A 12,500-nucleotide genomic window follows, 5' to 3' on the forward strand; every position below is an offset into this window, starting at 1 on the left:
ACCTTGTCTCCCTTTGATAATCTTATCAACATATAAGTAATATAATATTGACAAATAATTTCGTAAATACAGATAATACAAATATTATTATAATAAAATCGAATTATTTTTGTATCTTTTTATATCCTTTTGATCCTTCCCGAAATAATTAAATGTTTTGTAAACAGCTGATCCCGGCAAACTCATGCTGTTGTTCAAACCAGAGGCTCGGGCGGTGGAAGTTCTTCAGTTTCTCTCATTATTAATGTCGCTTGAAATATATCTCATATTTCATCGAGTCACTTAGTAGCACAGAAATTGAGTAGCAAGGTAATTGTGTTGAATTACTTTTGAATAATTAACTCATGCATAGATAAATTAAACAAGAACCTGACGACAGTGGTAATTAATTTGGAAATTATATATGCAGTAGCATGTATCTTACGTACTAATATTTGACATGGTAGTATATGTTGGTAAATTGTGTCTAAATTCAGAGGTGTGATTAAATTAACAGGTTATAGATAAAGCACACTAGTTATTTACTTTCCAATATAAAACATTGTTGATAAGCCAAGTTACCAAACATCATTCTTTTAAGTAAACTGCACACAATCAAAGTTTCGATTAACATCAAGATATTCAGGATAAGTCCATGTCACCAATGCTAAGATAAAGTTGGTATTAGTGGATTTCCTACAATGTATAATGCCCAGATATAGAGTGGTGCAGCATCAAGCAATCTTTACATTCACCACAATATATGTGTTGAATGTTTGATGGCCTTTGTAAGCGTGCCAATGACGTGGAGGCCTTAGCTCTCACAGAACCTTGATATAAGCTTTGTATATGTGGTAGAAGCACAATTTATTATTTTTACTTTTTTTTATTGTTTACTTTGATGTAATCTTTATTTGGGTTATATGAGGATAACTGATTGTTGCCATTATGAGTTTTTACCAATAATTAAATGTCAATAATGAAATCTCGATATAGGTGAAGTTTTGGATAGCTATTCAGCAAGTTTGATGGGCCAGCAAAATAAACTACTTCATGTGTTACTACGCGATTGTAAAAAGTATTAATTCCATTTGAAAGTGTCTTGCCTTTCACAATTGTATATTTCGTCCATTTTCAAGAAATCTAACATATCCAACAATTTTTCATAATCTTTTGATTTGACAGTTCCTCGGCCAACATTCCTTAACCCATTGCAGACGGAATTTAAATTTTGCTTGCCAGTTGTTTTATTGCTTTTATAATTAGAGGAGAATCCAATACTCTCATTCAGTAATGAATAGTAATTCTTTCGTCTTTGGGTTAAATTTAGTTTGGTTTTTTTTATTTATTTTGTGTTGTGTTTTATTTTTTAGATGGACTTTATGTGCCATCTGAAACAGGCTCTTCAGTGCTGGCTGTTACTAAAATTGTATTATAGTATTTTATTTAGCTCATTATTTTATACTCAATGTTGTGTTAGAAGATTGTGTTTTTTTTGGAGGGACACAAGACAACTTTTTTTTTTAGTTTTTTTGTGTGTCATGAACGAATACAAAACATATAACACGATAATAAAGTGTTAAGATGAAGAGTAGGGAAGAGGAATGAAACCTGTGCTTGTGACTGAGAGTTTGCCACAGTGAAATGCATCCTATTTGGCACAGGAGCACATTTTAGACACTGGGTATGGATTGAGTCACCTTCCTTTTCTCGTTCTGCCTGCACATCCTTTATCGGCGGTAGTTTTGAGCAAGGGTTCATCAACTTAGTGTGTGCCATCGCTCTATAGAGACAGTGCTTGCTAGAGACCGTGGATGGGTGCCATTCAAGGCTCTCTCTCCTACTGGTGCTTGGAAAAAGTGGTGCCATCTAGGTTTTGGACGTTAAGCTAGCACGGTATTGCGGTAATTATAGTAATTATGACTGCAGTAGCCATCATCACTCATTCCTTTTTCATAGCACAATAAAATAGCATAGTATTCCAAAATCCCCGAACGTCATGTACGTCATGACGCCCGTTGTCAGGCCAAAACTCCTACTTCATGTATGTCATGACACCCGTACTCAATGGGTTAAGGAGTGTCAGTGAGAAAAGTTTTGTTTTCATTGGTATATCGATTATTGGGCATTCTTCAATCAACATTGTCGCAAAAAAAGAAAAAAGGGACATCAGTTTCTGTCTTTGTGTCCATCACTTGCCCCAAGTCTTGAAATATATAAATATATAAAGATCATGGGGATCCAAGGGGTAGAGCCACCTGACTAGGGGGTTTTAAGTGGAGGTTATAAGTTTTTTACCACCGGGTTTGCTGAAAGTGTGTTCCCTTTGAATCTTAAGTTGGTGCTTTATATTTCGGAGATTTTGGTTAATGGCAGACATGACTGATTTTAACTTTTTTTTATTTTTTTATTATTATTTTTTTTATATGCTTGTATTACATATTTATTACATTTAAGCATGTTTTACCTCATAGTTTCCCTAATATACTCCATACCCTGCCCCACTATCAGGACTTTAACGATTCCAAAAACATCATTTGCAGTAGAAAATGATAGCAGATTCATGTAATACGCTGTACAAAACTGGACATTTACCGGAATTTCCTTGGTATATTTCATGCCTTCCCTAGTTACAGGGGTCAGTACCATTGCTGTAGATGTTGTATTAGAGCAAAAATTAGTACAGAAATATATATCACAAGAACTCTATTATAGCAACCAAAATTATAGGTATTGGTGATGCAAACTTTACTATACAAATTCCAAGATAACTATAGTACATGTATTCTGGCAGGATAGAGCTTGGGTCACTACCAAACATGATAATAATGATGATCATAGTAATGAAAGGGAAGGCCATTTTTATTGTATTCATTCTTCTTATTTATGAAATGAATTTATTTTTCAATTTGTGATAACTGTAGTCTAGGAGAGAAATGTCTTAGAATTCAGTTACTCCATTTACATTTAACCTTGTATTATAGGTATGTCTGTTACATTATTGTTGTATATTGGTAAAAGTAAACTTATGAGATAGATAAAGCAGCTGCCGTAGTATATTTGCCTTCAGCGCTGCGACAGAGGCAATTTCCTTATTTGATGATGACAAGTAAGGGACAGCTGCATTTTTTAAACACATTAGTTATGATCATGGTAATTGCCCCTTTTCAATTGTTTTCATGTATTTTACAGATTTATACTCTTCTTTTCAATGTGTGACAACTGTGTCATAAAAGAAAAAGGATTTAGAATTGATTGATCATGTATTTTTACTTGTCTTATATATAAAACAAGTCAAAATAAAAGATTAAAACACCTTCTTCACACAAAAATAAGCAAGTCATGTTGAGAGAGAAATGATATTTTATTAATTTTTTTTCTCAGTTGAACTAACCTTACAACTTTCTTTGCCCTACTTTAGCTATGATGGATAGCTGGTGGCACAGGAATTTATAGTCATTTAATACTTTTGAATAATTAAATTGTTATTTACCTTAATCTATAGATTGTAAAGCTCACTGTTAATGTTCAATATCATTGTTTGTTTGGATCATTATGAATATTAGGTATCAAGCAGTGCCAACAACATAAACAGGCAAATGAAAATAGATTCTTAATGAATTTTGTTTTTTCCTTTATTCTAAACAGGATCAGTAATGGTCTTTTGGTGAGACATAAATGAGGAAACAATGCTGCTGCTACCAAAGATTGGGGCTGCTGCTTCAAAGGCCTTGAGATCGACCACAAGACAGTTGTTTCTGAGAGACTTATGCAGCCTGTCTGCCTTGGAGCTTAGGTTTGTATTTTGTGGCCCAGGGCTCTTACTAATCTGTTTTTATTCTTTTATTTTAGTTTTCTTTTGAATTACCAAAGGGAGTATTTTTTTATATCATTATCAAAATTATAGTTTGGACACTAGTTGATATTATCAGTCATCTCTTGTTCTCAATTCTATGCTTCACTCTATGATGGATTAATCTACTAGTGCATTAATGTAGATATACAGCTATCTTGCATTAAGATGACTTGATTAAATAACCCCCATAAAAAAACAATGATATTATAGTACAGTATTGCATTGTTCCATCATAGATATAAGCCTCATATGTTATATTTGCATCTCTGAGCTCTTGCCCCTATGGGAGTTGTTTGTGACGCTTCTTAGGTATGACTGTGAGTAGAAAGGGAATGTCTGGGGGTTATTTTGGTCAAGTGGTTTAGTGCTGCTCTCCCTGGGTGTTATTTGGATTGATTAGATTTAAATCTGTAGAGTTAAAAAGTGTATCATTATAATGAGGTGCTTAACAAGTGTTGTAGGCTTAGTATGCTCTAATTGTTGATCTGATATTTGAAAGCCTCAAGTCTTTTGAGATGTGTTTTTAGCTTCTAGAAAATTTCATCTTTGCTTATTTCATAAAAGATGTTTTTCTGATATAGATTTTAAATTCCAGACAGTCAAAAGGAACAGGCATATCAATAGGGATACAGATAAGCAAAAGACTGCAAGGAAGATGTTATTGTACAGAGGCACACACTGCAGCAAAAGCTGTGGTAAAAACAGCATCCACAACCAGTCGATATCTGTTGCATAATACAAGACAGCCCATAAGACAAAACTTTTATTGTACAAAAGCAGTAGTTAATGAAGACAATAATGCTAAGGTCAGTGAAGAAACTGCTATAGAGGAAGTAGGTAAAGTGGATGAAAGTGGAGCAGACTTCCGAGCGCTGGTAGAGCTGGAAGTAGAGCTCTACCGGCAGGAGGGGTTCAATGTCCCAGATGTCATATCTGAGGAACAGTGGAGAGAACTCCTCACCAAGACCTCGCGGAAGGGACGCAGGAAGTACCTTGCCTTCTTGTGGAAGAACCAGATAAAGCAAGAGAACAAGAAGAAGAAGAAAGAGATGATGAGGCTCAAACGAGAAGAAGAAGAGAGACAGAGAGAGGAAAGGAAGGCTGAGATTGGAGAGGAGGAGGATGGTGGACACATCCGCTATGGTTTATGGCTCAATAGCATCTTCCTTTATGTGAGGGATTCCACGATCAATAATTTCTACCACTCACGTCTTATATCCGCCATGATTCATGGCCAGCCACTTGTTTTGGACTTGGACTTTGATGCTGTCATGAGCAACCGAGAAAGACAAAACTGTGCTTTTCAGCTCCAGGTCAGTGTTGGTTTACTTCCTAACCTGTTAAGTGATCCAACCTTGTATATATTTACTTATCCCCATAATGCCATGTACACTTATAACACATCATGGTGATCTCATTGGTTTCACCCTTAATGAAGGGGATATTATTCTCTTGGTGTTGGAGAAATTGTAGAGATCTCCATAACATGTGTGGCAGTCACCTGACGGCAAGGGGATATCAATTTATTTTTTATGAATGTTTATATATATTCATTATTAGATCAATTCTAACATAACTGCACATTGGAATTTTTTAGATTATGAAGCAAATTATGTTTATCATTAACTGTATACTTGACTAAATTCTACTCACGCCTTCTTGAATAGGAAAGGAGTATTAAGAAAGTAAAGATAAAACAATAGTTGAGTAGATAAGTAGATGGGAAGGTTCCTCCTTCCCTTTTGTATACATTCCTTTTGTACCAAATATTTGTATAACTCTTTATTACTAGGAGTATATTTGGATAATAGATAATAGATAGCTTAATGATAATAGAAGTGGGTAGAGTATAAATTGAATGAATAACTAAAATAAAAATAAAAAAAGGAAAAAAAGATCACAGGAAAATATTTCTTAATCAGATGCTGTTTGGGGAAAATCGAGTCCATCCCGACCCCTACAACTTACTTTTCTGCAATGTTGCGCCAGAGTCGGACACTGTTCGTCGACTCTTGCGATATATACCCATTGCTGAGAAGGTAAGGAATTGGTGCACTTGGATATTTTTTGGAATGCATTGATATTTGAAAGATTTAACTATCTCCTAGGTGCAGATTAGAAATTATGATGAATTTTTTCATTTTAATTGCAAAGTTAGTAATGAATTTTGTATTTGACTATCTATATTGTTATTTTTCTCCATGTCCATTACTTCTGTATTTCATCTTGAATCTTGTCCGGCAGCCAGAGTTCCCCCTGACCATCACGGGTGAGAGCTACTTGGATCGATTTCCCAAGGACAAGCTAGTGTATCTCACCCCCCACTGCCGGGAGGAGATGACCACATATGACCATGATGCCGTATACATTGTAGGAGGCATAGTTGACACGGGTGAAAATGAGCCAGTAACCCTGGCCAAGGCCAAGAGGGAGGGCATTCGCATGCAGAAACTGCCACTCGACAGGTGTTGTTACTATTCTTATTATTACTATAGTTGTGGTTATTGTTATTAATATTTTTTTTTTTTTTTTTTTGATGCTTAAAAAAAATCATAGTTATTATTATTACTGCTACTGCTGTTGTTACTACTATTGTCATTGTCATCATCTTCGTCATCGTTATTGTTATCATTATCAGTATCAGTATCAGTATCAGTATCAGTATCAGTATCATTATCAATATCAATATTATCATTGTTATTGTTATTGCTATTGTTATTTTTATTTTTATTAGCAATAGCAGTATCAGTATTACCAATAACTCATAAGCAAAACTTTTATCATGGAACTTTAACACAATTGCCTCTTACAACTTCCGGAAGAATGAGTCCTAAGACCAAATCTTTCTATGCAAAGCTGGTGGAAAAAAGCAACAATGAAGGAACTACATAGTTGCTAAGAAAAGGTGTAGTCTGTTATTTTTACTTCTCTGGTATGCTCTGCCTAGGCTGAGGGGAACTGTCATCAAGCCCTCAAACATCCACTCGCTGTTGAATGAATTATAAGAGATGAAGATCTCATTGTGTGAAAGTATTGGGTAATATAATCTTGGTTAAGCTACAGATAGAAGTGTAGGCATGGCTGTAAGGAGAGGATTGGAGGCCATTTTATCTAATGAAAAGAAGTTATCACTGTTGTTATTATTATTATTATTATTATTATTATTATTATTATTATTATTATTAATAGCAATAGCAGTAGCAGTAATAGTATATAATGTAATATGCATGTTTTAGGTTAAGTGATAACTGGTGTAAGCATAGCTAAGGTTAGGATTGTAGTCCATTCTATCTTTTGAAAAGTTCTAATTGTAATAGCAGTAGATCTAAAGCTACTACTACTACTTCTTTATGAAACTTGTGAGTACATCTGTCTCCTTACTCCATCAGGTACCTGAATTGGGGCCATGGAGGCAAGTGCCTGACGCTAAACCAAATTGTTAGCATCCTGCTTGATGTTAAGCACACAGGTGAGTGCTCTGTTGGCTTCTAGCCTTACTTGGCATTTGGTCTTTCTGAAGACAGGAGAGGGAGATGAGTAGAAAGAGGAAAATGTGGGAAAGCAGTAAAGGAGGGAAAAGGAGAAGAGCTCTTAATTGGGAAAATACAAGGAAAAGGAGAAAAGAAAGAGTGATGAGGAATGAATATGTAAAAAATGTAAACCAACACAAAAATGAATTAAATTCATTACTGTTTTGAAGCATTACTTTTGCAACAAAATGATAACTTTTAAAATATTTCAGGTAATTGGCAATATGCTCTGCGACATGTCCCTCGCAGGAAGCTGCGGCCTGCTTTAAACCAAGAAGATTTGGAGGCCATTTTGCGCAAGAAGATGGGGTTAGGAAAAGGGAAAAGAATTTCCAATCGTTCTGATTCTGCGCCACGCATGAAGTAGGTGTTTAGATGTCAGTTTTGATTATAGTAATGTGTACCTTTTCACAAATGTCAGTGACTTGTGTGATCAACAAACTTTTTTCTTTTCCTAATGAACACAAAGATGTAAGCTTTGAAAAAAAGTTTGAGATGCTATTTAAGTAAAGCATTCTAGAGATTAATAATGACTATTGTAAAGCTGAAATTTTTTCTACACTTTTTATTGATTTCTTTACTTTAGTATCTAGTATCTACCAAGATTAGGTGTCCTCTAAGACAGACAATTTTTTTTATTTGGGATTGTATGTGAGGTTACAAAGATATTCCATTTTTGTATTTTATTTTCTATGTAAAAGTGATTGGTCTTACACAATGAAAAAAAAAGAGAAAACGAAGCAAAGAAAGAAAGAACAAAAGAGCACATGTATTTTTTTGACACTGTATTTAACCCATCCACGACGGGATGTATTTTTGCCTACTCCCGCTAACGCTGGGAAGATAACAAGCGTGCAACGCTTCGTGCCGGGGTGTTTTTGTGATGCGCGGGGCTGCTTTGATCCTCTCAGAGCGTTTTTCACCCACCCTATTCTTATGGTTTTCATGAGTATGTCTACATTGTAAAGACACGTAAATATATTGCCATGTTCAGAGGAGTTAATTTAGTGAAAAAAACATGTTACAGTGATGCCTATTTAGCTTTTTTTGATTGAACTTTGCCTATATTCTTCACTTCTATGTGATAATACCAAAGGAAAGTGGAAGCAATCTGTTATTGGGGCATCAAAAAACATGTTTTATACTTTTTTCTTTTTATTTTACCACAACAAAAAGAACAACAGTATGAATAATCATACACGTACATATGAGTATGTGCATGTACCTCGTGACGTGATATCGTGGGTAATCAACAAATTAGAAGTAGTATTGCATTAGTAATTTTTTATTTTTATTTTATTTTTTGGCCAAACACATTTGATTTTACAATAATTTTTCAACTCAGATCTTTTTATTCAACCGGTCAGGAAACAGAAATTACCATGTCATCAATGTCACGTAGTTTTCTGTGACGTCATTTTTTTAACTTTGTCTGATTTTATGACACTCAAACACCTAAACTAAAATAACAGAGTTTAAGAAATTATGTAAAATTATTATATTTGAGAACAATCTAGCGATCTATTGCCGACGTTTCAGTGTGTCACTACTGGGCTCCCGGGGCGCGGCCAGAAAGTGTACCGCGTCTCAGGATGTTCCCCGGGTCCAGGGACATTTTTCGACCCCATGATAGCAAGTCAACTGGCGTGAATGGGTTAACAGAGATTTAGACTTTGTGGTAGTTTGTTAGTACCAGTTGAATCCCAATTACATTATGTTGGTGAAGGATTTGTCAACTCTAAAGCTGATAAGATAGGTCAAATTTTAGATTAGTTTTTGTTTATCAACTTTTTTTTCATGAATGTCTTTCGTTGATACTATTTTGCCCAGCCACCAGGCATGATCTCTTGATGAAATTACCCCTTGAAAATGATTTTTTTTCAATTCATGACTGTTACACAGTTCTAAATTGACTTATTATATAAAAAAAAAAAAAAATGAGTTTACACAGTTATGCATTGTTGATGCCAAAATTATATAGTTTTAAGGACATTTTGATTGTTGAAACTAGTTCAGAAAAAAAACAGATTAAAAAATGACAGGTTTTTCAAGAAAATTTGCACATGAATGTTCCTAAGAGCACTAGAATTTGGTATTTTCTTGCATGATTAATAACTTTTACCCTCAAAGACCTTTTTCAAATGTTGCTGAGCACTTTGTAGAGTGGTTTAACCTGCAAAGTTACCTACCCAATCTCATGATTTTGATTTTCATAGAATAGTTCTTTTATTGTTCCTGATCATTATATTGGTGAATATTGTCTGTAAATGTTGTAAGTTAATAAAAAAAAGAAAAAAAGGGTAATATTCACCATGTGGTGGTATCCTGCATCTAGCAACAGACAGCTGGCCCACCACTGACCCACCAGTACATGCTCATTTACGTGTTGATTGGCAGAGAGAGTATACGTGCATTGTTTGTTTACTCCACTTTATAGCCAAGAAATTTCTTTAATTGCTTGAGCATGAGTTGTATGTTGCTAGAGGGATAAATAAAGATTTGTATACACATGTAACACATTGCAAAGGTGTGTCATGTCATTTATGATGCACAAGTTTTTGGCCTGATAGCGGGCATTGTGACATACATGATGACAGTCAGCTTGCCATCTTTAATGTTGTGATAGTGTGGATAACTGTGTTTTTTTTATTAGACTATGAGTATTTAGTGAGTGATGACAACATGTGCAATCATAATTACAATGGGTTTATTCTAAAATCCAAAACATAGATAGCACCAGTCTCTCCTAACCCGAGCAGGAGAGAGAGCCTTGAATAGCATCCATATCTACAGTTTCTAGCAAGCACTATCTTCAGAGAGCATTGACATATAGCAAGATGCTGGCCTCTTGCTCTAAAGTGCCTGTGATGAAGGATTTGTAGGCTGAATGAGAAGAAAGTGACTCAGATCATGCCCAGTGTCTACAATGTTCCCTTGTGCCAGGAAGGCTGCCTTGTGCTGTGGCATTTGCAGTCCTAAGCACAGGTTTCCTTTTTTTTTCCCCAGCTCTTCATGTTATCCTCATTGTGGATGGTGTTATGCTTTTGTATTTGTTTATGACAGTACACAAATGCAAAAAAATGAAGTTACTTTTTGTCCTCTCATAAAACAAAAATATGTCTATTACACTGAGTATAAAGAAAATAATGAGCTGATATGGACCCTATCCTATAATTTTAGTCAACGGCAACATTGATAAAACCTGTCATATGACACATACAAGTCTCACAATACAGTAGAACACAGAAAAGGACAAACACAAAAATGGCTGCAGTTTTACAGTGATGGGACTTCTAGTATAGGGTGCTTTCCACTTTAGGCCTTTTTCATATGCAACATAAGATAACCATGTGAATAAGGTCTATTCCCTGATGGAGGACAACATCAGAGAAAGAATAATCCTGAACATTCTCTCTCATTGGTGGTACTGAGTGAGCCTGAGATGTTTAGATGCCATTAGCCACCAGAATGTTTAATTTGTTTCCTCTTCTAAAAGTGGCTGTGTCACATAAGCTCACAATGGTGGAAGCTCAAGACTTTCATGAGGGTGTTAAACTTCTTCATGTTTTTTTATTGAGTGAATACAGACCTGATACAATCATAAGATGACTAAGCCTTCGTTTCCTAAGTGTTTATTTGAGAGTCACAGATCTGGTATGATAGGGATATTTTCAAGCTGTGAATGCATGTACAGCAAGCATAATTTAAAAATCAAGTTTAATAGTTACTGTTGTCAAAAAGAGCTCTCATGCTTTTGCTAGTTTTTGGTGTACTTGAAATTCATGGTGCACCAATGAGATTAGAGAATATCAGAGTGAAAGGGAAAACTAACTTCAAATTATCTTTACTTAAGAATTGACAAATATCAACATTGAGGTTGATTTTTGTCAAGACAAGAAAAGGTATGATTCTGCTTTGACAGTATCAGATACACATGATCCAAGCTGTATGATAGAGTTAAAGAATGTCATTTGAATTTAGTAAATGGTTGTATAATGTAGACTTAAGAGTTGAAATTTCTACATCTTCATTTGCCAGATCCATGATATTGATTATGCACATTTATTTTACTTAAGTAGTACTGCTAGTACTAGAAAATCTTGAATATAGATCTGGATTATGTTGAATTCTCCAACACATGTTTTAGGTTTATGTTTCCAAGAAAAGATAATGTACAATGTAGTGTACATTTTTAGATTGCATATTGTTATTAGTTATTAAGTTTTCTCTTTTATCCTTTGGTGGTTTTATTTATTTTTTACAATTTTTTTGAAAAAATGCGAATATTCTTTATTCCATTGTAAAGTCTTCGAAGTAAATGTTACAAATCATTTTATATTGATTGAATCTTTGAACTAATTTCTAATTTTTTTAAAAATTCCCACAGGAAGAACAGAAGATATTAGGCACAAGAAAAAGTCACAACATCCATGAAAATAGAATCAAGAAGATATTGGCAGGAAATACAGTGGCAGACAGAGGAAGATTATTTAATGTGATATAGTGACTGTAAATAGATTATATTATTGTCAGATAATAGAAAATAGGATCTCTCTAAAGTTAAGTGTGTGCCGATTACTACAATTATTCCTGCTGTATATTGTCACTGTCAAATGTTTAATGTATACATAATGGACAGATACTGTACATAGTGTATTTCTCTGTAATTATATTTTGTAAATTATGTACAAAGCCTTTCCAGTTACTGAATGTTGCTTTACTTATTGGATGGCATATAATAAAGATAATAAGTCCATTGATTTATTTGTGTTTTCTTCATACACATTGATACATATGGAGATCATTTCAAGAGTTACTTTTAAAATCAGATTTATTAAGTCCTTACTGATAATATAGTGATTTATGAAGAAGAAACTTGTGTGTAATTAATATATTTAGAATTCTATGCATAATATTATTTTTTTATAATTCCATGGAAAATTAGATGATAGAATTAATAAAAAAAAGTAAGAAAAAAAAATGTTACTGTTACTGTACTGTACATCATATTCTCATTCTCATTCTCTCTCTCTCTCTATCTCTCTATCTCTCTATCTCTCTGTCTCTCTGTCTCTCTGTCTCTCTGTCTCTCTGTCTCTCTGTCTCTCTTTCTCTCACTTGCTTGCTCTGTGTAT

The 12,500-nt window shown here is 34.3% G+C and overlaps 1 protein-coding gene across 2 annotated transcripts; it reads left to right on the top strand.

Annotated features, from left to right (window-relative positions):
* Window positions 1-169: 169 nt before the first annotated feature.
* Window positions 170-12,125, top strand: rswl (tRNA methyltransferase roswell). 2 transcript variants are annotated; one of them, XM_043009599.2, is made up of 8 exons: window positions 170-309; window positions 3,628-3,775; window positions 4,431-5,148; window positions 5,758-5,874; window positions 6,080-6,300; window positions 7,225-7,304; window positions 7,578-7,728; window positions 11,753-12,125. In XM_043009599.2, the coding sequence occupies exons 2-8, from the start codon at window positions 3,669-3,671 to the stop codon at window positions 11,769-11,771; spliced, it is 1,413 nt and encodes a 470-aa protein (XP_042865533.2). In that variant the 5' UTR covers window positions 170-309; window positions 3,628-3,668; the 3' UTR covers window positions 11,772-12,125. The 2 variants fall into 2 exon arrangements, with proteins under 2 accessions (XP_042865533.2, XP_042865535.2); XM_043009601.2 differs by having other exon boundaries at window positions 170-216.
* Window positions 12,126-12,500: the final 375 nt, after the last annotated feature.

This window comes from Penaeus japonicus, unplaced genomic scaffold (assembly GCF_977035675.1).
Source record: "Penaeus japonicus unplaced genomic scaffold, GWHDUDI00000001_assembly GWHDUDI00000016, whole genome shotgun sequence".
Classification (NCBI taxonomy): domain Eukaryota; kingdom Metazoa; phylum Arthropoda; class Malacostraca; order Decapoda; family Penaeidae; genus Penaeus; species Penaeus japonicus.

Coding starts and splice junctions, on each gene's coding strand:
- rswl (XM_043009599.2), top strand. CDS start 3,669: ATGCTGCTGCTACCAAAGATTGGGGCTGCTGCTTCAAAGGCCTTGAGA. Junction 5,875..6,079: donor ATATACCCATTGCTGAGAAG/GTAAGGAATTGG, acceptor CTTGTCCGGCAG/CCAGAGTTCCCCCTGACCAT. Junction 6,301..7,224: donor CAGAAACTGCCACTCGACAG/GTGTTGTTACTA, acceptor TTACTCCATCAG/GTACCTGAATTGGGGCCATG.